This window comes from Physella acuta, unplaced genomic scaffold (genome assembly GCF_028476545.2).
Source record: "Physella acuta isolate Inbredline_101_S28 unplaced genomic scaffold, ASM2847654v3 ptg000396l, whole genome shotgun sequence".
In the NCBI taxonomy this organism is placed as follows: Eukaryota; Metazoa; Mollusca; class Gastropoda; family Physidae; genus Physella; species Physella acuta.
The window spans coordinates 100,332-128,217 of record NW_026731915.1 but is presented as its reverse complement, the minus strand read 5'-3'; the positions used below and the strand labels follow the sequence as shown (position 1 = coordinate 128,217).

The following is a 27,886-nucleotide window of genomic DNA, read 5'->3' as shown; positions in this document are numbered from 1 at the left end:
TCCGTACACGGTAGACTATTGTTCATCTCACAACTATTCCGTACGCGATAGAGTACAGTTCATCTCAATTACAACAATTCCGTACGCAGTAGACTACAGTTCATCTCACTTACAACAATTCCGTACGCGGTAGACTATTGTTCATCTCACAACAATTCCGTACGCGGTAGAGTACAGTTCATCTCAATTACAACAATTCCGTACGCAGTAGACTACAGTTCATCTCACTTACAACAATTCCGTACGCGGTAGACTATTGTTCATCTCACAACAATTCCGTACGCGTTATACTACAGTTCATCTCACTTACAACAATTTCGTACTGTGGGAGACTACAGTTTATCTCACTTACAACAATTCCGTACGCAGTAGACTACAATTAAACTCACAATTTAGTACGCGGTAGAATGCAGTTCATCTCACTTACAACAATTCAGTACGTGGTAGACTGCAGTTCATCTCAGTTACAACAATTCCGTACGCGGTAGACTACAGTTCATCTCACTTACAACAATTTCGTTCGCGTCAGACTGCAATTCATCTCACAATAATTCAGTACTCGGTAGACTACAGTTCATCTCACTTACAACAATTCCGTACGCGGTAGACTACAGTTCATCTCACTTACAACAATTCCGTACGCAGTAGACTACAGTTCATCACACAACAATTACGCACGCGTTACACTACAGTTCATTTCACTTACAACAATTCCGTACGCGGTAGACTACACTTTAACTCACATCAATTCCGTACGCGGTAGACTACAGATCATATCACAATTCCGTACGCAGTAGACTACAGTTCATCTCACTTACAACAATTCTGTTCGTCGGATCCATCCATACAGTTCGAAATGCCGTCACATTTCTTGTGTAGCCCAATACATTTTCTATCTCGGCGGCAATTAAAAGCGTAAGGCTTACAACTTGCTGTAAAACAAATATCATTATTATTAAAATGTTTTGTTTAACTTAAAATAACTGCTTATTTTATTTGAAAGCCAATTTAAAAAAAAAATTTTCCAAATTAGTTTTATTCATGTATTTGTATTTGACTATACTCCAACATATGTGAAAGGAGCTTTAAAGGGACAACAAAGCACCGTATCAGTACCGAAGTTGTGATGGTCTCGACTACTTTTCCTAAAGCCTATTATGAAAAAATCAAGGGAGAGTATTCAAATTATACACGCTTTCTATTGTATTTTTTTCGTAAAACAAAAAGAAGTAAACGTACATAAAACCGACATTATTGTAATTATATTCTTCTTACTTATTTGTAGAATAAAGGATAATACAGAATAGTAGTTAAACCAATACAAAAAAAACGAAAATTTTACACTATAAAATCACAATAGATTGTGGGCCCCTAAGCAGTGCTATAAAGAAGCAAAAGTCGTCTTATTATCTAGCCACCTCTCGCGCGATGGACTTTTTTATTTCCAAAAGAATTTTGCCGGCTACAGCATGTGTTTGAATATAGTAGAAAGAGGACTCGGAATGGTGTCTATAGAATAAAGATAATCCAGTATTCTATTTATAAAACAATCATGAAGTCAAACATGCAAGAACATGTTTTTGTTACTTACTATTAAAAAAAAATGATTATGGTCGGCTGTGGGCCCCTAAACGGCTTCGTCCCCCCCCCCCCCTGCATTGAGCGGTCTGGCGGCACTGTAGTTCCGCCCCTGTGTTTGGTGTGATTTTTCTCTAGTTCTACTATCTGTCCAAGAAAGTTATTTATAGATCTAGATCTAGAATCTAGGTCAAACCAAAGATTTATTAGTTAAAAATACAATTTAAAAAACTAGACTTAAGAAAACCAGTCGTAGATCTGGAATATAGATAACTAGCTGCATCTCGTGCTTCGCCACGTTAAATCTTTTTTAAATGTACAAACTTGGGAACAGAACAAAACTAAACACAACTTTTATGGTTCCAAAATCTATAGCGATGACAGAAGGAAGGACTGACACACTACTTGGCCGCTTATATTATAGATTATATCTAGATTTAGAAAATAATGAGTTTCTATATACTAAACTATTTTAGACCTTTATTATTTTATATACATCTTTGTTTGTTTAGCTATGGGATTTGCTAATTTGGAAATGCTCGATCTAGGGTGTGACCTACTTAGGTCGTGTATTTTTCCAGTTTGACTTTTATTGCTCAACCATGAGTGACCTGTGGTGTAACCACCGGTACTTTTCCATAGTTCTAAGAAAGACATATCCCCTGTAGTTTTCCGTCACGAATGGTGGTGCAATACTTTGATACTTTCGATTGGTTGATTCGGACATCAGAGTTGTCCCAACCAATATTCTCATGATTTGAAGGTGATCTCCCAGGTTGCCTTAGGTGTCAAATAAGCTGCGCACACGTTTCTGCAGCCAGAGTCCATCGCAGCAGTCCATAGGAGCAGTTAGAGCAGACATCTTTTGAGAGAAAAAGCCTTGAGTGTCGCTATTTTGTAGCCTATAGTTTTAAGCAGCATTTATCCTTTTATTACTTGTGGTTTTAATTAATATTTTGTGCTTTAAGTAGTGTCGTATAAGCTGTGGTGATTTTCTTAAGTGCCATAACCTGTGATAGTGTTTTTTCCTCAAATAGTAAGTTGGGTTTTTGTTATTTAACTCATTCATTTTATTCTGTATAAAGCTAGAGTCTTACCTTGAATTTGTACACATCTTAAAAGTTATATATGGAATAAATGTGTTGTTGCTATCACGAGTTCATCGAGTGTATCCCCTAGACGTTAAGTACGTGTCCTCGTTAACTGTTGTGCTAGCTACCATTTATAGGGCTTTATGCCATCTGTGTATAACCATTGAAAAGAACCCAGGTACGTTCGCCAGCTATCTGGCTGATAGAGTGGTGTTTCGTAATAAAAGTGTGTACTCGTCCCGGATTTAATTTGTTGTACCAGTTTTAGTTTAGACACTAGGTTTAGATCTAGTCAGTTGTCGCTTAGTCCAGTAGAGCTGTGTGTGTACACCGCTCAAGGCTAGAGTTGTCAAGAGGCCAGACGTGTCGTGTCCTAGATTTAGGTCGAGTTCATAGCAGATCCTTGTGCTGTGTTGGCGTAGGGCGGTTGTTTTGATTTTGAAACCTAGAAATAATGGAGGCTTTTTTTTACTGAAACTTACAGTTGAGGAGGTTGAGAAACTCAGTAGGAAGGATTTAATTGGTGTAGTGAAAGAGTTGAATTTAGAATACTCTGTTACTCAAAAGTCACAAGTGCTAAGAGATAAGGTTATAGTACACGTTATCAACGAAAATGTGTTTGAGGAGAGTCTGTTAGCTGATGTGTTACTTCGTGAAGAGAAATCTTTAGAAGAGAAGGAGTTGGCCTTAAAAGATAGAGAGTTAGAGGAGAGGATTGCTTTAGAGAAGGTCTTAAAAGAAAGAGAGTTAGAAGCTAAAGTTGCTCTAGAGAAGGAAAAACTTGCTCTAGAGAAGGCGGAGTTGAAAGCTAAGATAGAGCTAGATAAGAGGAGGTTAGAGTTAGAATTTGGTAAGGTTAGTGGTAATGTGAGTTCTGTAGTAGAACCTGAAAAGTTGTCAGTTGCTCAGGTTATTGCCAATTTCGGTAAATTGGTCCCGAAGTTTAGCGAGGTAGATTTAGTTGTTTTCTTTAACTCCTTTGAGAGTTTAGCTAAATCATGTGAATGGCCCGAAAATGCTCTTACCGCTTTATTAAGCACAGTTCTTATAGGGAAAGCTGCTAGTACATATCAGGCACTCTCTCGAGATGTACACACTAATTATGGGCTGGTCAAAGCTGCCATTTTAAAATCCTACGAGTTAACGCCCTAGGCTTATCGGATGAAATTCCGAAAACTCAGAAAACAGCCCACTCAGTCCTATGTGGAGTTTCTGTTCGAGAAAGAAAAAGTTTTCTCGAGGTGGCTCAACTCAGAAGAAGTCTCAGAGTTTGAAAAACTCAAATCTCTGATCCTGAGAGAAGAATTTCTGAATTCCCTACCCGAAGAGATCCGTCTACATATCATCGATAATAGGATAGTCGACATCAAGAAGGCTGCTGAGTCGGCAGACACATACATGCTTGTTCATAAAAGACCACAAGTGTCAAGTAACCGCCTCAATCCTGTACTCGCCCTTGTTGACAACAGTCTTTCTGCTGGCCAATCTTTGAAGTCGTTCCAGTCAGTAGAGGAGCCCAGAACCACTCCCAGTCGAAGAGCAGTATGCCAATACTGTAAGAAACCTGGACATCTCACAAAGGACTGTTATAAGCGGCATCAAGTCAACAGAGAGGTTGTGCGTACATCTGCGCATAACTCTCTCCCCCATAAGGCAGCCAGTTCAAATTTGAACTCGACTCTTCGGAATGACACTATCCCTAAGTGTCCACAGGAAAAGAATCAAGTTCCCACCACTTATGTTCAGTCAACTTTTGACTGTCCACTCCACCGACCAGTTTCTTCAGAGGCAACCGATCTCGAGGGATCGAGAAAGGTTATCTTCTCATCGTTCCTGGCAGAGGCTGACATTAGCAAACCAGGTGATCCGTTGTCAAAGCGGAACATAAATGTCCTGAGAGACACAGGGGCTTCACATTCACTTCTATTGAAGGGCTCAATGGACATTACACCGGAGACGAACACCGGGAATGTTTCCATTATCCAAGGAGTGGGGTCAGAACCCACTGTAGTCCCTCTGCACAAGTTTAACATGAAACATCATCTCGTCGAAGGAGAGGTCATCCTAGGGGTGATCGAAAGTATCCCTGTACCAGGAGTGCACCTGCTCCTAGGGAACGACTTAGCGGGAAGCAAAGTCTACCCCCACACGGTTCAAAACCCGTTATCAACAGTTCCAGATGATGATAATGAGCTGTATCCTGCATGCGTGGTAACAAGAAGCCAGACCAAACAGTTGGCTGATACAGCGGCTGATCCACCACACGAATCATCACCAACAGGATATCCAGCTGCCAAACTGGAACCCATGCCTCTAGAGGGCCCATTCATGGAATTGCCCTTGAGGATATCTCATGATGACATTGTTAATGCTCAACAAGACGACGCAGAACTCCAATCGGTGATCGAGAAATCCCTCTCGGCTGACGATGGGGAGAATTTCACCGCGAACGACCTGATCTTCCGTCGTGTTTTACCAATGACTGCCTCTCCTGCCGAACCATGGTTGGGAAAAAACCAACTGTGGGTCCCTCCACCTTATCGGCAGGAAATCCTGAAATTGGCCCATGACAACCCGATGTCAGCGCATCCAGGGTCACGAAAACAATGGCGAAGATCAAAGAAATGTATTTTTGGCCAAGAATGAGAAATGATGTGTCGCGTTACTGCAAAAGTTGCACGAATTGTCAGTTGGCCGGGAAGCCCAACCAGAAAATTCCTAAGGTCCCGCTGAATCCGATTCCTGTGTTAGAAGAACCCTTCTCCAAAATCATCATGGACTGCGTTGGCCCTTTGCCAAAAACCAAGGCGGGCAACGAGTACCTACTCACCTTTATCTTTATATGTTCAAGTACCCGTTTTCCCGAAGCGTTCCCCCCTGCGGAACATTAAGGCAAAGACCGTAATCAGAGCCATGACCAGCCACCACTTCCAAGAAGCGCTAGCCAAGCTAGGCATTACACACGTCACCAGCTCAGCATATCACCCTCAGTGTCAAGGTATTCTTGAGAGGTTTCACCAGACCCTAAAAACCATGCTGAGAACTTTCGTTAAAAGTAACACCCAGTGGGATGAGACTGTTCCATGGATTATCTTCGCCGCTAGAGAATGTGTGCAGGAATCTCTAGGTTATTCACCATTTCAGCTTGTGTTCGGTCATTCTGTCCGTGGTCCCCTAAAGCTGATCCACGACCGTTGGACAGGTACCAGTAACCATCCAGTGGAGAACTTTGACGATTTTGCACGCCCGATTGAAAGCCGTGTGTGAATTGGCTCACAAGAACTTAAGAAAGGCCCAAGTGAGAATGAAAGGACTATATGATAAGAGTTCTCGTAAACGAACATTCAAACCTGGCGAGAAAGTTCTTGTGCTCGTACCCAATCTCAACAACGCTCTGTCCCTAAGGTATTGTGGACCCTTTACGGTGCATTCAAAATTAAGTGATTTGAACTGTTATCAATACTCCATACAGAAGGAAGAAACAGAAGGTGTACCATGTTAACTCATTAAAAAGGTACTATGATGATAGTACCAATTTTCATTCCACAGCTAAGGTTACTTTACCTATATGTGTATCTAATGATTCTGATGATGTTATACATGACAAGCTAAAGCTCCAAAAATTGTTAAATTCTTCGTTTTTGGCCCATTTGAATGACCACCTTGTACATTTGTCCACTGAGGAAAGCCAAAAATTGTCTCAGTTATTCGATACCTTTCCCTCCATTTTTGAGGATATTCCCAAAGAAGCAAAGGTACCCCCTCTTGATGTTGATGTAGGTGATGCTAAGGTTAAAACAGGTTAAAACCAGAAAAGGCTATTATTATGAAAACTGAAATTGATTATATGCTTCAAAATGATATCCTTGAACCCAGAGTTCCCACTGCGTTTTGGTCCCAAAAAGGGGTGGCCCTGTGGTCTAGTGGCCAGGATCGCGTTCGCTCACGGCGGCGACCGTGGTTCGGTTCCCGGTAGATCCCATGACCCTTGGTGGCCTGTGTGGTCGAGTGGCCCAAGTGGTTCAGTGGTTAGGATCTCGGCGCGCCATAGCGGCGGCCGAGGTTCGATTCCTCGGTTCGAAACCGAGTATTACAGCTTAAGTGGTCCAATGGTTAGACATTTAAATGATCTGTAGCTCAAGTGGTCTAGAGGTTGGACACTTGAGTGAGCTGTGAGACTCTGTGGCCCACAAGTTAATTTCTTCTCATACACATTGATCATATAACATTTTCGTGGTTGGTTATGACCATTTACAGGTGATTTGTGTTGGTGACCTTCACATGAATGTGAAAGTCTGAGTTTTGAATATTTTTTTCAAAATTATACTCTTGTTGAATATTCTAATTATTTTCAAGTGAAACTTATTTAAAGGTGGTTTTTCATTATATGTAATTTATTATCATAAAATGTACCTTATGATTCAGTTGATGATGTACCTGGTCATTGATATAAAAGAATTACCTTGTCGGGTTATCCACATGTTTGACCAACATGGAGATATTGTATTACCCTTGTCTGAGGGACTTTGATGTAATATTATTTTTTCGAAAGGGTTATCCCCCTTTCAGGAATTGAAAAAGGGTTGAATTACTTCCCTTTGATTTCCAGGGATGTTATCACCTGGTATTGAAATTTTGTTCGCTTCATTTGTTGAATTTATTTTTACGTCAGATTTGTTCCTTATGTATGTTTTGTGTGGACAAATCTGCCTTTTCAAAAGGGAGGGGATGTGACCTACTTAGGTCGTGTATTTTTCCTGTTTGACTTTTATTGCTCAACCATGAGTGACCTGTGGTGTAACCACCAGTACTTTTCCATAGTTCTAAGAAAGACATATCCCCTGTAGTTTTCCGTCACGAGTGGTGGTGCAATACTTTGATACTTTCGATTGTTAATTCGGACATCAGAGTTGTCCCAACCAATAGTCTCATGATTTGAAGGTGACCTCCCAGGTTGCCTCAGGTGTCAAATAAGCTGCGCACACGTTTCTGCAGCCAGAGTCCATCGCAGCAGTCCATAGGAGCAATTAGACCAGACATCTTTTGAGAGAAAAAGCCTTGAGTGTCGCTATTTTGTAGCCTATAGTTTTAAGCAGCATTTTTCCTTTTATTACTTGTGGTTTTAAGTAATATTTTGTGCTTTAAGTAGTGTCGCATAAGCTGTGCTGATTTTCTTAAGTGCCATATCCTGTGATAGTGTAAACAGTGTTTTTTTTCCTCAAATATTAAGTTGGGTTTTGTTATTTTACTCATTTATTTTATTCTGTATAAAGCTAGAGTCTTACCTTGAATTTGTACACATATTAAAAGTTATATATGGAATAAATGTGTTGTTGGTATCAGGAGTTCATCGAGTGTATCCCCTAGACGTTAAGTACGTGTCCTCGTTAACTGTTGTGCTAGCTACCATTTATAGGGCTTTATGCCATCTGTGTATAACCATTGAAAAGAACCCGGGTACGTTCGCCAGCTATCTGGCTGATAGAGTAGTGTTTCGTAATAAGGGCCTATTTGCGTAACTTAAGATTCAAACGCGGCTTCTATACCGCTAATTTTGCAGAATTATAGACTTAACGTATATTCTAGATTTAGCTCTATCTAGATATACTAAACTATTTCAGGCCTTAATATTTTACTTTATGTAAATATTTATTTGTTTAGCTATGGAAGAGGCTAATTTGTGATAATATTAAATTTGACATGCTCGATCTAGGTGAGTTGACAGTGTAAACGCTAACCGTGTGGGTCGTACGGGTTCGAAAAACATTAATTATTTTTTTTTGTATTTTTTTTATAGATGTGACTGATAAAGTTGTCTATCGGGACTTGGCAGGACACTGGGCAGGTGAAGTAAAGTTCACCTGTTTCTGTGATCTTGGCATTTGAAGGGATAGTGTGGTCAGAGCCATGCTCGACCGGAATCCTTTTGTAAACGACAAAAATATGTTGTCTGAGACTTGGCGGGACACCGGGCAGGCGAAGAAGAGATGGGTAGGTGTAGAGTTCACCTGTGCCGTCAGCATATGAAGGGGTAATGTGGTCAGACCTATGCTCAGCCTATGTTGGTGTCAGTGTTCCTTCCAGATATTTTTCTCGGTAGAATTTCTTCTAGATGTCTGGAAGAAACTCTGATCGGTGTTTTAAAAGACAAAAACATGTCTAAGTTGGGGAACTGGGCAGGCGAAATAGAGTTGATCTGTTTTTGTGATCTCAGCCTATGAACTGATAGTGTTGTCAGGCCCATGCTCAGCCGAAATAAGTGTTTTTAAAAGACAAAAACGTCTGAGGTGTGACGTCTATTTGAATGTGGGATCTGTTTTTTTACGATAAGTGACAGACGTGATGTTTTTTATGGATGATACAGAAACCCACAGTTATCCAAGGGATGACGGGTAGTCTAGTAATTCAATAAAGTCCTCCTATCTAGAATGATAATAACAAATACTTTATGTTTATTGCAAAATAAAAACGGTTATAAAATTGCATTTTAAGACGCGATTCCGGCTACATTCGGACATAGCCTTCATCCTACCACTAGCATTAGCCCTAACCTTAATAATACCATTTAAAATTTAGGATTATGTTTAATATTTGTATGCTATTAGGTTCGGCGTCAATTTGTAATCGATATGAGGAAATGTCTAACTCAAATTTTGGAACAGTGAGTATGTGACAAGAGAGTAATTGCCTGGTTATGTAATGTCGGGGAAAATATCGGAGGGTAATTGTCTGGGGGGGGGGGGGGGGGGTAGGGACTCATGACCTGCTTTACAGCTTTACAGGTCTCTACAGAATATAATTTATTGAACTTTCCTGTAGCCAATCCTTTTCATATTGTTACTTGAGCTACCCGAAAAAAAAAAGCGTGGGTCTATTTCTAAATATTATTAAAGGTACCCAATAGACAGTAAATTGACCCACGCTTTTCCTTATAGTTATTATATATTTAAAGAAACTCATTTATTTTTTTTACTTTTAGTGTATTATTATTACATAGAAGCTTGTTATTAAACATTTTTAATGAATTTTTTACAAGCTTTCTCTGCCAGTTTGTCGTCAGTCTGTCGACAGTCTTTCTGTCGACATAGATCGAAACTGGCGAGCAAAATTCTGGGCACTTTTAACTGTCAGATTCGTTTCAAGTCTTAAGGCATCTGACTTACGATTAGGAAAGTACTTGAATCCGTCAATATTAGCGACCAGACTAAAATGTCTGATATAGGGCGGGCTCAAAGGTTTGCTACAAACACGGAGTTAGAATTAGTACACACTAGACTACCCGTTATCTAGTTAGATAACTGTGGGGTTCTGGTGTCATCCATAAATGACATCACGTCTGTTACTTATCATCACAAAATAACCAGACCCCAGATTTAAAAAACGTTTTTTTTTGGTATTTTAAAAACACCGATTTCAGCTGAGCATGGGTCTGACCACACTATCCCTTTATATACTAACGTCGCAGGTGACCTACCTAACTCTAGTTCACCTGCCCATTGTCTCGCAAATTCTCAGACATGTTTTTATTGCTTTAAAAGAAACGATTCCTCCGAGCATGGCTCTGACCATACTACCATTTATAGGCTGAGTACACAGAAACAGGTGAACTCTACTTCACCTGCCCTGTATTCCACCAAGTTCCAATAGGCAATTTTATCAATCAATGTAAAAGATAAAAAATTGACATGTGTCTCGCACCCGTACCTACCGCATGGTATAACCTAATACACTTATGTCTTATCTATCTAGGCTCGTAGTATTAGGGACGTAAATACTGATATATTTTACTTTTATTCTCGATCTATAACTTTTCCCCTTCGACAGCTGATCTTTAGATCTATAGAAATTTAACGTATACTTTAATGAAAAGGACTGTTGAAAATTGATATAAGTGCCGGAACGTAATAAAATAGCAAACGGACGTATCGTTAAAGCTATAGCCGACTGAAAATTAGCTTTAGAACGCTCTAAACGTTTGAATTGGCACTAAAATATTCAATGGAAGCCGCCATTTTTGTGGTAAAAAATAAATAAATCATGTTACGTCACTATTCGCTATAAGTAAAGTCATTGTTCTGAGATTTTATAATTAATGTGGATAATCTTACAATGAATAAATCAATAAATTAATGAAGGTCTTTAAATAAATTAGTGATTAACAGTGTCTAAAAAAATTTGTTCTCTACCTAATTGCTATTTTACAGCTCTACACTTAGTTCAGATTGTCTCCTGTAACCAAACGGACAAAGAAATTAATATTCAAACATGTAAACAAACTTGAGTTTTAGTAGTATACTAGACTACCCGTTATCTATTTAGATAACTGTGGGTTTCGGGGGTCATCCATAAATGACATCACGTTTGTAACTTATCATCACAAAATAACCAGACCTCACATTAAAAAGATGTAAATTGAAAAAAAAAATTACATTGCCTTGATTTGTGCCACCCACATGGAAACCAAATACACTATTACCTTAGCTATCTAGGCTAAGCACTTTTCGTGCTACATATAAAAACTTTTACTCTGTTTACGAAACCTGATTTACGTGAATAGGTCCTAGATGTAGTATTTTCAAATTAAATTTTATCTTAAATTAGCCAATTCCATAGCTAAACAAACAAAGATTTATATAAATAAACACGGCCTCAAATAGTTCAGTATAGAAACTCATTATTATCTAGATAGCGTTATCTCGATTCTAGATTCTACGACTGGTTTGGTTAAGTCGAGATTTGGATAAATCACTTGTATTAATGAATTAGATGATCGGTGAAGCTAAAAAAGCAAAGGTTTATATCAAATATTTAAGGACTAAAGAAGTTTATAAAAGAAACTCAATAATGTATTCTGATTTTAAAAAACGTTTTAATTTTAAATAATTAATTTTGGTTTGACCTATATTCTAGATCTATAAATAACTTCGTTCAAGATCTAGATGTCTAGAGAAATTTATTGTATACTAAAATAAAAAGAACTGTTAAAAATTGATATTATTTTCGGAACGTAATAAAATGGCAAACGGACATATCGCTAAAGCTATAGCCGACAGAAAATCAGCTTTATAGTGCGTTACAATTTCGAATGGGCAGTAAAATATTCAATGGAAGCTGTAATTGTGGTTGAAAAAAGTAAATAAATAATTAGTGTGTTGGTTAATCTACCAATGAATTAATCAATACCTTAATTAACGTCTTTAAATAAATTTGTGATTAATAAAAATTGTTCTCTGCCTAATTGCTATTTATAGCTCTACAAATAGTGCTGATTCTCTCCTGTAACCAAACGCGCTAACAAAAATAAATAAAAAATAAATAAATACTCAAACATGTAAGCCAACTTGAGTTTTAGTAGTATATAGATATATGGATAGATATGCCTTTACATTAAAAAATTACATGAGCACTTACTACAGTTCCTTTCATCCTCGTAGTGAGAACAATGTTTTTTGCCGTCACATACAAGCTCGTTTGAAACACATTGAGTACCCGTGATACGACAATGGAATGCGTCACTGACACAGGTTGCTGATCATAGATAGACATTAAAGAAACAACTAATGTCGGTATTTTGATTTCCTATAATAAAAAAAAGTATATTGTTGCGGAGAGTGGTAAGAGATAGGACTAGGGAGAGGTAGGACAAGGGAGAGGTAGGGCAAGGGAGGGGTAGGTCAAGGGAGAGGGAGGACAAGGGAGAGGTAGGACAAGTGAGAGGTAAGACAATGGAGAGGGAGGACAAGGGAGAGGGAGGATAAGGGAGAGGTAGGACAAGGGAGAGGTAGGACAAGGGAGATGGAGGACAAGGGAGAGGGAGGACAAGGGAGAGGTAGGACAAGGGAGAGGTAGGACAAGGGAGAAGTAGATCAAGGGAGAGAGAGGACAAGGGAGATGTAGGACAAGGGAGAGGTAGGACAAGGGAGAGGTAGGACAAGGGAGAGGTAGGACAAGGGAGAGCTAGGACAAGGGAGAGGGAGGACAAGGGAGAGGTAGGACATGGGAGAGGTAGGGCAAGGGAGAGGTAGGACAAGGGAGAGGTAGGTCAAGGTAGAAAGAGGACAAGGGAGAGGTAGGACAAGGGAGAGGTAGGACAAGGGAGAGGTAGGACGGGGGAGAGCTGAGACAAGGGAGAGGTGTGACAAGGGATAGGATGGTCAGCACACTATTAAACTATGATCCATAAAATACAACGTAGGCATTGTTTACATTTAAATATCTTAATATTATAAAATATTGGAATCGTAACGCAATGATGAAACCTCTTAAAATATTACGTCAGACTTTCTTAAAAGACCCCGACAACACGCGGGAAAGGGCACGCTAGTTATATTATAATTAGTTTTAATTTTTTAAACGTTGTTTGATAGTCTATTATAAGAAATACACATACGCAGTTAACTAGGTGTATTTGATATATTTACAATCAAATATACTATAGTAAACAGTATTAACTGCTTTCATTTCTTTCATTTTAATTTTTTGTGGCTTCAAAAGACAGACACAATTTAATATGCATAACATTTTATACCATTTTTTTATATTGACTATTTGCATTTTGCAAAAACAGCTGGGCTCTCATGGGCACAGATTAGAGGAGCAGCCCAAAATCAAGTCCGCTGGAGATGTGTGGTTGCAGCCCTTTGCTCCCCAGGGGCCATAAAGGAATGATGATGATTTGCATTTTAATTAATTCAAAATTGAAATTTCACTACAGCGCAAACTAAGCTTTAAAATATTATAAATTGCAATCGCAGATTGACTTTTGTGTTTTTCTAGATCATTTATTGCATTTTGTGTAAATCACAATGATTAATATCAAGAGGAACTTACAGCAGTTGGATTCATCCAGTAGATCTAAACACTCAACATTTCCATTACACCTTATGGGAGGTGCTTTGCAAAACTTAAAGGGGCACTTGTATTCATTATCATTACAACCTTCTAGTGAAGAAAGGAAATACATTCAGTTATTAGCGTTTTAAAACTCAGCCATAACATAAAATAAAATTGAATTAAACAGACTGTCAATGTTGCTTTTTTTTTGCATAGAATATAAATTAATATTTGAATCGCGAATAACACATGCTACGACGTTTTTAAAACAATGAAACATAAAAAATATATTATTTGCAAAACATATAACTGTTTTGTTTTGTATAAGTTTATTACGTTTTTATTTGCTCTATAAAATGACTACAGCACATTTTAATGCAAGAATTAGAATTAAACGGGTTTGCCGATTAAATAATCCAAGTTGAAAATGATTATGAAAATGCATTATGATTTAGAAACAAAACACGTTACTTACTACAAGGGTATTCGTCCTCGCCTTCGGCGCAGTCTCTTTTGCCATTACAAGCCAAATCAAATGAGATATTAGTGCCATTGTTACACGTGTAACTTTCTTTAGAACTTATAGCTTGGTAAAAGAAACGGAAAATTTAGTTATTTTATTATCACAATAATTCCGCATTTACAGAATTAATATAATGCTCTCTCTGCCCCCCCCCCCCCCCCCCCACCTCTCTCTCTCTATCTCTTCCATGAGATTTTACTAACTCAATGTTATGCTCATTAGCCAGACAGACTGCGATAGCATTAAGTATCACTGGTGTTAACAGGTATTAGAAACTAATTTCCGCAAGGTTTTTACTTTCTGCCCTTCTTTAAGAGCTGTTCGCACAGTTCATCTCACAACAGTTCCGTACGCGGTAGACTACCGTTCATCTTACAACAAATCCGTACGCGGTAGACTACAGTCCATCTCACAACAATTCCGAACGCGGTAGACTACAATTCATCTCAAAACAATTCCGTACGCGGTAGACTACAGTAAATCTCACTTACAACAATTCAGTACGCGAAGACTACAGTTTTTCTCACAACAATTCCGTACGCGAGAGATTACAGTTCATCTCACTACAATTCCGTACACGGTAGACTACAGTTTATCTCACAATAATTCATTACGCGGCAGATTACAGTTCATCTGACAACAATTCCGTACACGGAAGACTACAGTTCGTATCAAAACAATTCGTACGCGGTAGACTACAGTAAATCTCATTTACAACAATTCAGTACGCGGTAGACTAAAATAAAACTCACTTACAACAATTCCGTATGCGTTAGAGTACAGTTAATCTCACACCTATTTCGTACGCTGTAGACTACAGTTCATCTTATAACAATTTCGTACGCGGTAGACTACAGTCCATCTCACAAAAATTCCGTACGCGGTAGACTACAGTTCTACTCCCAACAATTCCGTATGCTGTAGACTACAGTTCATTTCACAACAATTCGTATGCGGTAGACTATAGTAAATATCACATACATCAATTTTGTACGCGCTTGACTACAGTTATCTCACTTACACTAGTTCCTTACGCGGTAGACTACAGTTCATCTCACAACAATTCCGTATGCGGTAGACTACAGTTCATCTCACAACTCCGTACGCGGTAAACTACAGTTCATCTCACTTACAACAATTCCGTACACGGTAGACTACAGTTCATCTTAAGACAATTCCGTACGCGGTAGACTACGGTCCATCTCACTTACAACAATTCCGTACGAGGTAGTGTACAGGTCATCTCACTTACAACAATTCCGTTCGTCGGATCCATCCTTACAGTTCCGAATGCCGTCACATTTCTTATATAGCCCAATACATGTTCTTTCTTGGCGGCAATTAAAAGCGTAAGGCTGACACCATGCTGTCAAACAAATATCATTATCATTAATATGTTTTGTTTTACTTAAAATATTTGCTTATTTTATTTGAAAGCCAATTTTAAAAAAAATCTTTTTTTAAAAATTAGTTTTAGGCATGCATTTGTATTTAATGATATTCCAACAAATGCCTATTCAGATGAGAAAGGAACTTTAAAGGGACAAGAAAGCACCGATGTGCTTCTGTCAATCAGTACTGAAGTTGGGATGGTCTCGACTACCTTTCCTAAAGCCTATTATGAAAAAATCAAGGGAGAGAATTCAAATTATACACGCTTTCTATTGTATTTTTTTGTAAAATAAAAAGAAGTAAACGTACATAAAACCGAAATTATTGTAATTATATTCTTTTTACTTATTTGTAGAATACAGGATAATACAGAATAGTAATTAAACCAATACAAAAAAACGAAAATTTTACACTATAAAATCATAATGGATTGTGGGCCCCAAATAAATAATATAAAGAAGCAAAAGTCGTCTTAATATCTAGCCACCTCTCGCGCTATGGACTTTTTTATTTCCAAAAGAATTTTGCCGACTACAGCGTGTGTTTGAATATAGTAGAAAGAGGACTCGGAATGGTGTCTAAAGAATAAAGATAATCCAGTATTCTTTTTATAAAACAATCATGAAGTCAAACATGCAAGAAAATGTTTTTGTTTTTTACTGTTAAAAAATTGATTATGGTCGGCTGTGGGCCCCTAAACGGCTTCCTCCTCCCCCCTTCCCCCGCATTGAGCGGTCTGGCGGCACTGTAGTTCCGCCCCTGTGTTTGGTGTGATTTTTCTGAGGCGCGCGTGTATTTACATTTAATTGGTGTGTTGAAAGTTATTTTTAAAACTACTATTGAATTGTTTAATCGTGTATTTAGTACAAAACGTTTATAAGAAAACTCAGAAAAAGAGAATGCAAACTTTTACAGTTAGATAGATTGGAATAATTAAACTTCGTAAACTTATAAGAAGTTGCTTAATGAAATTTTTAAAAATAGTAATGTGAATTGTGTAGAATGGTTGCGTGCGAAGGATTCATTTATTGTTTATCTCCATACTACTAAAACTTAAGTTTGTATACATGTTTGAATATTTATTTGTTTGTTTTTTGTTTGTCTGATTGACTACTCGAGAGAATGTGCTATGTGGAGAGCTGTAAAATAGTACGTAGGTAGAGAACAATTTCTGGTTTCAGATAGACTGTTCATCACAAATTTATTTAAAGACGTTAATTAATTTATTGATTTATTCATTGGTAGATTAACCACATTAATTTTAAAAGTTTAGAGAAACGACTTACTTTGAGTGAATAGTGACGTCACATTATTGGTTTATATTTTAGTACAATAATTGGCGGCTCCAATACAAGATTTCGTGTCTTATTGAGATCTTTAACGCGCTGTAAAACTAATTTTCTGTCGGCTATAACTTTAACAACAAGCCCGTTTGCTGTTTTTATTACGTTCCAACACTTATATCAATTTTTAACTGTCTTTTTGATTTGGTTTAACAATAAATTTCTCTAGCTCTACAATCTGTCCAAGAAAGTTATTTATAGATCTAGATCTAGAATCTAGGTCAAACCAAAGATTTATTAGTTAATAATACAATAAAAAAAAACTAGACTTAAGAAACCCAGTCGTAGATCTGGAGTATAGATAACTAGCTGCATCTCGTGCTCCGCCACGTTAAATCTTTTTTAAATGTACCAACTTGGGAACAGAACAAACCTAAACACAACTTTTATGGTTCCAAAATCTATAGCGATGACAGAAGGAAGGACTGACACACTACTTGGCCGCTTATATTATCGATTATATCTAGATTTAGAAAATAATGAGTTTCTATATACTAAACTATTTTAGACCTTTATTATTTTATATAAATCTTTGTTTAGCTATGGAATATGCTAATTTGGAAATGCTCGATCTAGGGCCTATTTGCGTAACTTAAGATTCATACGCGGCTTCTATATCGCTAATTTTGCAAAATTATAGACTTAACCTATATTCTAGATCTAGCTCTATCTAGATATACTAAACTATTTCAGGCCTTAATATTTTACTTTATGTAAATATTTGTTTGTTTAGCTATGGAAGATGCTAATGTGTGATGCTAATGTGTGATAATATTACATTTGAAATGCTCGATCTAGGTGAGTTGACAGTGTAAACGCTAACCGTGTGGGTGGTACGGGTTCGAAACACATATTGTAAATAATAATTATTTTTTGTAATTTTTTATAGATGTGACTGATAAAGTTGTCTATCGGGACTTGGCAGGACACGGGACAGGTGAAGTAAAGTTCACCTGTTTCTCCTGGTTATGTAATGTCAGGGAAAATATCGGAGGGTAATTGTCGGGGGGGGGGGGGGGGGGTAGGGAGTCATGCCCTGCTTAACAGCTTTAAAGGACTCTACAGAATATAATTTATTAAACTTTCCTGCAGCCAATCGTTTTCATATTGTTACTTGAGCTACCCGAAAAAAAGCGTGGGTCTATTTCTAAATATTAGTAAAAGTACCCAATAGACAATAAATTGACCCACGCTTTTCCTTATAGTTATTATATATTTAAAGAAAATCATTTATTTTTTTACTTTTAGTGCATTATTACATAAAAATCTTGTTATTAAAACATTTTTAATGAATTTTTTACAAGCTTCTTCTGCCAATCTGTCGTCCGTCTGTCGACAGTCTTTCTGTCGACATAGATCGAAACGGGCGAGCAAAATTTTGGGCACTTTTAACTGTCAGATTCTTTTTTGAGTCTTTACGCATCTGACTTACGATTAGGAAAGTACTCGAATCCGTCAATATTAGCGACCAGACTAAAATGTCTGATATAGAGCGGGCTCAACGGTTTGTTACAAACACGGAGTTAGAATTAGTACGCACTAGACTACCCGTTATCTAGTTAGATAACTGTGGGGTTTGTGACCTACTGAGGTCTTTTTTCTTTAATTGTATTACTTAGTCTCTTGAGTTTTGTGATTGACCTTGGGGGAGTTGTTAGTTCACCGGTTCTCATCAGTCAACTGAACTCCGTCACGGCATGTGATTGGATTGTTTAATCCCTAGCAGATCCTCGACCAATGATCTTGCGACCGTGAGAATCCTTATCAGATCCTCAACAAATAGTCGTAGGACTTTTGAGTGATCTCCCCTAGTACTGAGTTGTATTTAATCTCGTGCAGATCATGTCAAAAGAGGCAGTTAGATTGACCTTTGGACTAGGAGAGAGCTGTGCCGTATGTTAGTGCGCCATTTTCAATTGTGTAGTTTGAGGCATGTTTTATCATCTTGTATAAGGTATTGTGTAACCATTTTTGGTATTACTAATATTTTTGTTCTGGTGTATAGTTGCACCCTTTGTCACATCGGTGATAGGTTGACCTTTTTTTGGTTTCTATTGTTGTAGAGGCAATATGTCTCTTATTGATATTTGTGGTATTTATAATGCCATTCAGTGTGTCAAGTAATGTTCTTTAATAGTGTTTAATATACTAAGCCACAGCTGTGATATATAGTGATTTTCTTCAACTGTAAGTTGGAGTTTTGAGTTTATTTATTGTACTCTTAAAGGCTGTACATTTTGTACAGTCCCAGTGTCGTAGTTTCTTGTACACTTATTAAAAGGGTATTGACATTTTTAAGTCGTGTTGAGTCTCTTCAATTTGTCGTGTTTTCCCCTAGACATCATTAACGAGCTCACGTCAAGTTGTTAGGATTTCATTAGTGTGACTTCTGTCAGTGCCATCCCAAACGAAACCGGGGTGTCCGCTCCCTCCGCGGCTGTCGGAGAGCGGTCATTACAGGTTCTGGTGTCATTCATAAATGACATTACGTCGGTCACTTATCATCACAAAATAACCAGACCCCACATTAAAAAAAAGTTTTTTTTCATGTTTTAAAAACACCGATTTCGGCTGAACATGGGTGTGACCACACTATCCGTTCATATACTAACATCGCAGGTGACCTACCTAACAATAGTTCACCTGCCCAGTGTCTCGCCAATCCTCAGACATGTTTTATTGCTTTAAAAGAAACGATTCCTGCCGAGCATGGCTCTGACCATACTATCCTTCATATGCTGAGTACACAGAAACAGGTGAACTCTACTTCACCTGCCCTGTATCCCACCAAGTTCCAATAGGCAATTTTATCAATCACATCTAAAAAAATGTAAAAAAATAAAAAATTGACATGCGTCTCGAACCCGTACCACCCGCATGGTAAACAGAGTTTCTTCCAGGCATCTCTTCGGGGGGGCGAAGCCCCCCCGAAAAAATTTTACCGCCCCCCCGAACGAAATGAAATTTATATAATTTATATAGAGAATATATACTTTTAACAGTGTCCGCCCCCCCGAAGAAAGTCTACCGCCCCCCCCGAAAATTTCAAGTGCCCCCCCGGAGAAAAAAGTCTGGAAGAAACACTGATGGTAAAACCTAATACACTTATGTCTTAGCTATCTAGGCTATAACTTTTCCCCATCGACAGCTGATCTTTAGATCTATAGAAATATATTGTATACTTAAATGAAAAGGACTGTTAAAAATTGATGTAAGTGTCGGAACGTAATAAGTAGCTAACGGACTATAGTTAAAGCTATAGCCGAAAAAAAATTAGCTTTAGAACGCTCTAAACGTTTGAATTGGCACTAAAATATTCAATGGAAGCCGCCATTATTGTGGTAACAATTAAATAAATCATGTTACGTCACTATTCGCTATAAGTAAAGTCATTGTTCTGAGATTTTATAATTAATGTGGATAATCTTACAATGAATAAATCAATAAACTAATGAAGGTCTTTAAATAAATTTGTGATTAACAGTGTCTAAAAAAATTGTTCTCTACCTAAATACTATTTTACAGCTCTACACTTAGTTCAGATTGTCTCCTGTAACCAAACGGACAAAGAAATTAATATTCAAACATGTAAACAAACTTGAGTTTTAGTAGTATACTAGACTACCCGTTATTTATTTAGATAAATGTGGGTTTCGGGGGTCATCCATAAATGACATCACGTCTGTAACTTATCATCACAAATAACCAGACTTCACATTAAAAAGATGTAAATTGAAACAAAATACACTATCACCTTAGCTATCTAGGCTCATGACGTCATGACACTTTGTGCTCCATATAAAAATTTTACTCTGTTTAAGAAACTTGATTTACGTGAATAGATCCTAGATGTAGTATTTTTAAATTAAATTTTATCTTAAATTAGCCAATTCCATAGCTAAACAAAAAAAGATTTATATAAATAAACACGGTCTCAAATAGTTTAGTATAGAAACTCATTATTATCTAGATCGAGTTATCTCGATTCTAGATTCTACGACTGGTTTGGTTAAGTCGAGATTTGGCCGCAACTCTAGACTCTACACTCCAGCTAAATCTAGACGGATAAATCACTTGTATTAATGAAATAGATGATCGGTGAAGCTAAAAAGCAAAGATTTATATCAAATATTTAAGGAATAAAGTAGTTTTAATAAAGAAACTCAATAATGTATTCTGATTTTAAAAAGCTTTTTAATTTTAAATAATTAATTTTGGTTTAACCTAGATTCTAGATCTATAAATAACTTTATTCAAGATCTAGAAGTCTAGAGCAACTTATTGTATACTAAAATAAAAAGAACTGTTTAAAATTGATATTAGTGTCGGAACGTAATAAAAATAGGAAACGGACATATCGCTAAAGCTATAGCGACAGAAAATTAGCTTTATAGTGCGTTACAATTTCGAATGGGCAGCAAAATATTCAACGGAAGCCGTAATTGTCATTGAAAAAAGTAAATAAATCATGTGACGTCACTATTCACTATAAGTAAAGTCATTGTTCTGAACTGTTATAAATAGTGTGGTGATTAATCTACCAATTGAATGAATAAATCAATACAATAATTAACGTCACTAAATAAATTTGTGATTAATAAAAATTGTTCTCTGCCTAATTACTATTTATAGCTCTACACATAGTGCAGATTCTCTCCTGTAACCAAACGCGCTAACAAAAATAAATAAAAAATAAATAAATACTCACACATGTAAGCCAACTTGAGTTTTAGTAGTATATATATTATATGGATAGATTTGCCATTACATTAAAAAACTAAACGAGCACTTACTACAGTTTTGTTCATCCTCATTGTAAGAACAATGTTTTATGCTGTCACATACAAGCTCTTTTGATACACATTGAGTACCCGTGATACGACAATGGAATGCGTCACCGACACAGGTTGCTGATCATAGATAGACATTAAAGAAACAACTAATGTCGGCATTTTAATTTCCTATAATAAAAAAAGAATATTGTTGCGGAGAGTGGTAAGAGATAGGACTAGGGAGAGGTAGGACAAGGGAGAGGTAGGACAAGGGAGAGGTAGGACAAGGGAGAGGTAGGTCAAGGGAGAGGTAGGACAAGGGAGAGGTAGGACAAGGGAGAGGTAGGACAAGGGAGAGGTAGGACAAGGGAGAGGTAGGTCAAGGGAGAGGTTGGACAAGGGAGAAGTAGGACAAGGGAGAGGTAGGTCAAGGGAGAGAGAGGACAAGGGAGAGGTAGGACAAGGGAGAGGTAGGACGAGGGAGAGCTGAGACAAGGGAGAAGTGTGATAAGGGATAGGTGGGTCAGCACATTATTAAACTACGATCCATAAAATACAACGTAGGCATTGTTTACATTAAAATATCTTAATATTGTAAAATATTGGAATCGTAACGCAATGATGAAACCTTCTTAAAATATTACGTCAGACGTTCTTAAAAGACCCCGACAACACGCGGGAAAGGGCACGCTATTTATATTATATTTAGTTTTAATTTTCAAAAAGTTGTTTAATAATCTATTATAAGAAATACACATATGCAGTTAACTAGGTGTATTTGATATATTTACAATCAAATATACTATAGTAAACAGTATTAACTGCTTTCATTTCTTTCATTTTTAATTTTTTGTGGCTTCAAAAGACAGACACAATTTAATATGCATAACATTTTATACCATTTTTTTTATATTGACTATTTGCATTTTGCAAAAACAGCTGGGCTCTCATGGGCACAGATTAGAGGAGCAGCCCAAAATCAAGTCCGCTGGAGATGTGTGGTTGCAGCCCTTTGCTCACCAGGGGCCATAAAGGAATGATGATGATTTGCATTTTAATTAATTCAAAATTGAAATTTCACTACAGCGCAAACTAAGCTTTAAAATATTATAAATTGCAATCGCAGATTGACTTTTGTGTTTTTCTATATCATTTATTGCATTTCGTGTAAATCACAATGATAAATATCAAAAGGAACTTACAGCAGTTGGATTCATCCAGTAGATCTAAACACTCAACATTTCCATTACACCTTATGGGAGGTGCTTTGCAAAACTTAAAGGGGCATTTGTATTCATTATCATTACAACCTTCTAGTGAAGAAATGAAATACATTCAGTTATTAGCGTTTTAAAACTCAGCCATAACATAAAATAAAATTGAATGAAGCAAACTACGAATGATTTTTTTGCATAGAATAAACATTAATATTTGAATCGCGAATGACACATGCTGCGACGTAATTTGCAAAACATATATCTGTTTAATTTTGTATAAATTTATTACGTTTTTATTTGCTCTATAAAATGACTACAGCTCATTTTAATGCAAGAATTAGAATTAAACGGGTTTGCCGATTAAAAATCCACGTTGAAAATGCATTATGATTATGAACAAAACACATGATACAGTTATATATTAAGCACAGATTTCTTATACCCAGTTACTTACTACAACGGTATTCGTCCTCACCGCCGGCGCAGTCCCTTTTGCCATTACAAGTCAAATCAAATGAGATATTAGTGCCATTGTGACACGTGTAACTTTCTTCAGAACTTATAGCTGGGTAAATGAAACAGAAAATTTTGTTATTTTATTATCACAATAATTCCGCATATACAGAATTAATATAATGCTCTCTCTGCCCCCCCCCCTCACCTCTCTCTCTTTTCCATGAGATTTTACAAACTCAATGTTTTGCTCATTAGCCAGCCAGACTGCGATAGCACTAATTATCACTGGTGTTACCAGGTTATAGAAACTAATTTCCGCAATGTTTTTACTTCCTCCCCTTCTTTAAGAGCTGTTCGCACAGTTCATCTCACAACACTTCCGTGTGCGGTAGACTACAGTTCATCTTACAACAATTCCGTACGCGGTAGACTAAAATAAATCTCACCTACAACAATTCGGTACGCCGTAGATTACCGTTCATCTCACTTACAACAATTCCGCACGCGGTAGACTACAGTAAATCTCACTTACAACAATTCCGTACGCGGTGGACTACAGTTCGTCTCAAAACAATTCGTACGCGGTAGACTACAGTAAGTCTCACTTACAACAATTCCGTACTCGGTAGACTACAGTTCATCTCACAACAATTTCTAACGCGGTATACTACAGTTCATCTCTTTTACAACAATTCCGTACGCGGTAGACTACAGTTCATCTCTTTCACAACAATTCCGTACGCGGTTGACTACAGTTTATCTCACTTACAACAATTCTGTTCGTCGGATCCATCCTTACAGTTATCAGTGCCGTCACATTTCTGGTGTAGCCCAATACATGTTCTTTCTTGGCGGCAATTAAAAGCGTAAGGCTGACAACTTGCTGTTAAACAAACATCATTATTATTAAAATGTTTTGTTTTATTTAAAAAAAAACTGCTTTTTAGCGCAATTTCCTTACTGGACAATTGCAATTATTAACTCGTCATTTCTGGATGTGTGTCCGCAGCTTTAAGTCGTATCTAAGTCGTATCTCCTCCTCAACGAAGCAATATCTAGGACTAGTTCCGAAAGCAAATATGTTAAGCAAGTTCCGAGGATGATTGTGGGCCAAATAAATTCCCTGCATTCCTTCCTGGATTTCCCGGAAAAGCCAAAAAACCTCGAAAAAATGCAGTTTTTGGCCCATATCTTGGCAACCAGACCATTTAGCGACTTGAAACATTTACCAATAGATTCCTGCCATAATTTAGAACAATATTGCCGAAAAATGTTTTCGAAAATATCCTTTTGTTCGGTCACAATTTGTTTTTAAAATTACATTATACATAATACACTACAGTACTATATAGCAATATAGAGAGCGCGACAACTAAATACCCCCTACACGTCCGCAATTTTTTTTAAATCTCGTTAATAAATATTTTTTCTATTTTGTTTTGAATAATTAAAACTACTTGTTTTGCATTATTTATTTGCTGAATATATTATTTATCTCGATTTAAAATTGTTATGGATAACATAAGGAAATTGCGCTTAAATTGTCACTATACTTGTTATTAACTTGTTTTATTTAAAAGCCAATTTAAAAAAAAAAAATTAAAAAAAATTAATTTTGGACATGCATTTGTATTTGACGATACTCTAACAAATGCTTATTCAAATTCATTTTTAACACGTTTTTCTTAACTCAGCTTCGCGTTTATTTGTTTGTTTGGATGTTTGTTGTTAAAATTGACATCGAAAATTAGCCCACTTCTGATTGCTCTAGAGATCTGAAATTTGGCATGCAGGCTACTTTCGCCTAACAATTTCAGATGCAATCATAAAAACTAGCAATTAGAGACCGTAATTAGCTTAATTTAATTACGCCCCAAGGACCATAAAATTGAGGACATGATTTCTAAAGATACCGACAAGACTGGAGGCCTATTGACACAGTTACTTCGGCCACAATCGATGTGAGCGCGCTAGCCGTGATCGTATAGTGGTTAGTACTTCGCGTTGTGGCCGCGACAACCCAGGTTAGAATCCTGGTCGCTCAAGATTTTTAGTCCGTGTATTTATAAACACTTAGTAAAGTCATACTTAATCAAGTCATTAGATAAAGTAGAAAATAAACTATATATAAATTTTTTTTAAAACCCACGTTTTTCATGTGTAGCAACGGACTAAAAAGGAGAAAATAAAATACTTAAAAAAAACTTTTTAAAAAACCACGTTTTTCTTGTGGACTAAAAAGTAGAAAATAAATTTTTCTTTTGTGCTTCCTCGAGCTGTGCAGATTCTTGTGATGACTGACAAAAAACGTGGGTCGGGCAGATGGGTCGGGAAATTCGATGGTGAACGTACCCACGTTTTTTGTCAGTCATCACAAGAATCTGCACAGCTCGAGGAAGCACAAAAGAAAAATTTATTTTCTACTTTTTAGTCCACAAGAAAAACGTGGTTTTTTAAAAAGTTTTTTTTAAGTATTTTATTCCCACGTTTTCTTTAACTTGCTTTCGCGTCTGTTTGGTTCTCCAATCAAATCTTGCGATCGAAATTTCGGGCACTTCCCAGTTAGCTAGCGCGCTGAAATTTTCAGGGAAGCTTTGTTTTGGATGACATTAGAATATTCAATTGTTATTATTACTAAATTGATCCATGGAAACATTTTATTGAGCATTTTAGACCGCTATATAATATATATATATATAATTCTCCTCTGCGAGCCATTAGAAAACAAGCTGCAAGCGCCTCCTTACAGTCCCCTCTCTTTCTCTCTATCACTATCACTAAAACCCTACCCCACCCCCACATGGTCTGCTGAGCTGTGGTCACGTTAATGTTTACAAACCGTATAGCCAGGTTTAGTGACGGCTATTAGGGGCAGATAATTTAGTTTGAACCGACTTTATACTTACAGGAGGTAACTAAGAGGAGGCTGCTTTCACGGGGGTGGGGGGGGGGGGGGTGTAGGGTCGGGGTTAGGGGAAAGAAGGGGGGGGGGTTAGTGTTTTAAAGCAAATATTTTCAGTGGCAGCATTGGTACTGTCGAATTCACAAATTATGAATTACTGACAAGTAGAAAATAAATCAACTAAATAGCGGCGTATGATACGCCGCGGGTCGGCTCGTTGTAGTAAAAACGTGGGGAAAAAGGGACATAACCCAGTAACTGTAATTTGTGTACAAACAACCGTAACAACTGGTGGCCAGTATGGGGGAGACGATATGGTCGAGTGGTTGGGCACACGATTGCTATCCCACTCGACACTGGTTCAAATCTATGTGTTTAGTCAGTAACGTATTCACACAACGTGTTTTTTACGAGTTGTCTTTTTACGAGTTGTCTTCGTTTACCCAAAAAAAGTGAATGCGAAAAGATAAAATCGATAGCAAGATTTTAATGCAAACAAACAGACAAAGACTAAAAAGTAGAAAATAATAATCATTAAAAAAGTTAAAAAAAAACCCACGTTTTCTGATTGAACTAATAAAAAGTAGAAAATAAATGTTATACATCACAATAATGCAAGCGATCACTCTACTATAAGCGATCAAAAACGTGGGGCACCGAAGTAAAAGTTATATTACTATTGATTAGATAATACAATTGACTTTTATTAGGGAGCTTGTAGAGAGTCAACAGTATTAGAAACTGTAAGAAAATCACGGCGCCCCACGTCAGTTGCATGAAAATTGTTCTTGACAAAGCTGTTCAATATCGTTTTAACGGGAAAAATACCAGATTCAAAGAAATGTCATATTAACCGTCTAATAACAACTTGTGAGTGCTATTAGTCTGTTTAGAAAATCTCTGTTTCAATATATTTCTGCTATAATGCTTCCTAAACCCAAGTCGGTGTAAATAATATGAAGCATGAAAGCTTTGTATGTGTAATAAGTGTAATGGTTTCTCGCGTTATGTTTTGTGTGATTTCTTTAATATTTATATTATTAGTTTTAAGTACATTTCCTTTCTATACTATGTCATTCTTTTTTATGTATTTTAAAAAAAACACATAATAATTAAGAAAAGTAATTGCTTTTTTAAATTTGTTTAAAGCAAATCTATTAAAAAGTGCTTAAAGGCACACACATTTGACTATTTAAAAAAGGGAAATGAGTCATGGAAGTGGTTTGAACGTTTGCTATCTTTCACACTACACCTCATGTATATATTTTTTTTCTAACACAAACACGCCCCGCTTTACGCTGAATGTGAAAGAAACACCAATTGGCGAAGGCATTGGTGTCAGAGGCGTCGCTGGGGCTCTTGGGACACGGCCACCGGCGAAGGCCCCTAATGCAGTGAGACTGCTGATTCAAGTAGTACACCTGTTCAGGACACCCAATAAGCAGACCCCAGGTGCTTAGATAGCCACTTGGGATCTCGGGGCGCTCAACTACACATTTAAAACAAATGTTAGGTCTATGAGTACTCAAAAACTTCCCAAATTTTCATTGTGATAGCATGAATGGTGTAGTAATGCATAAAAGACAGGCACACGTTGTTCACGTTTACAGCTGTATGTGCCCAGCTCAGGCGGAGGAAAACCTTCTGATTTAAGGGACATCCATAAATGACGTCATGCTTTTTTGACGACTCACAAAAGGCTAGAACCTCATCCCTAAATGTCGTCCTTTAGTATTATTAATTGATTATAAATGTTCAAGAAATTTATTTCCTAATAAG

General features: G+C 37.1%; 1 protein-coding gene across 4 annotated transcripts in view; it reads right to left on the bottom strand.

The window, feature by feature from the left end:
- Positions 1-27,886, bottom strand: part of LOC131942225 (low-density lipoprotein receptor-related protein 1) — an 85,265-nt gene that overhangs the window by 38,192 nt on the left and 19,187 nt on the right. For 2 of the 4 annotated variants that reach the window (XM_059301967.1, XM_059301968.1), the window contains 9 exons: positions 23,975-24,088; positions 23,204-23,314; positions 22,735-22,845; positions 21,554-21,670; positions 15,278-15,391; positions 13,978-14,088; positions 13,500-13,610; positions 12,081-12,197; positions 819-932 (listed from right to left, as the gene is read on the bottom strand). In XM_059301967.1, coding sequence (XP_059157950.1) covers positions 819-932; positions 12,081-12,197; positions 13,500-13,610; positions 13,978-14,088; positions 15,278-15,391; positions 21,554-21,670; positions 22,735-22,845; positions 23,204-23,314; positions 23,975-24,088 — 1,020 coding nt within the window. The remainder of the gene's footprint in view (positions 1-818; positions 933-12,080; positions 12,198-13,499; positions 13,611-13,977; positions 14,089-15,277; positions 15,392-21,553; positions 21,671-22,734; positions 22,846-23,203; positions 23,315-23,974; positions 24,089-27,886) is intronic. The other 2 variants (XM_059301970.1, XM_059301969.1) reach the window with 2 other exon arrangements.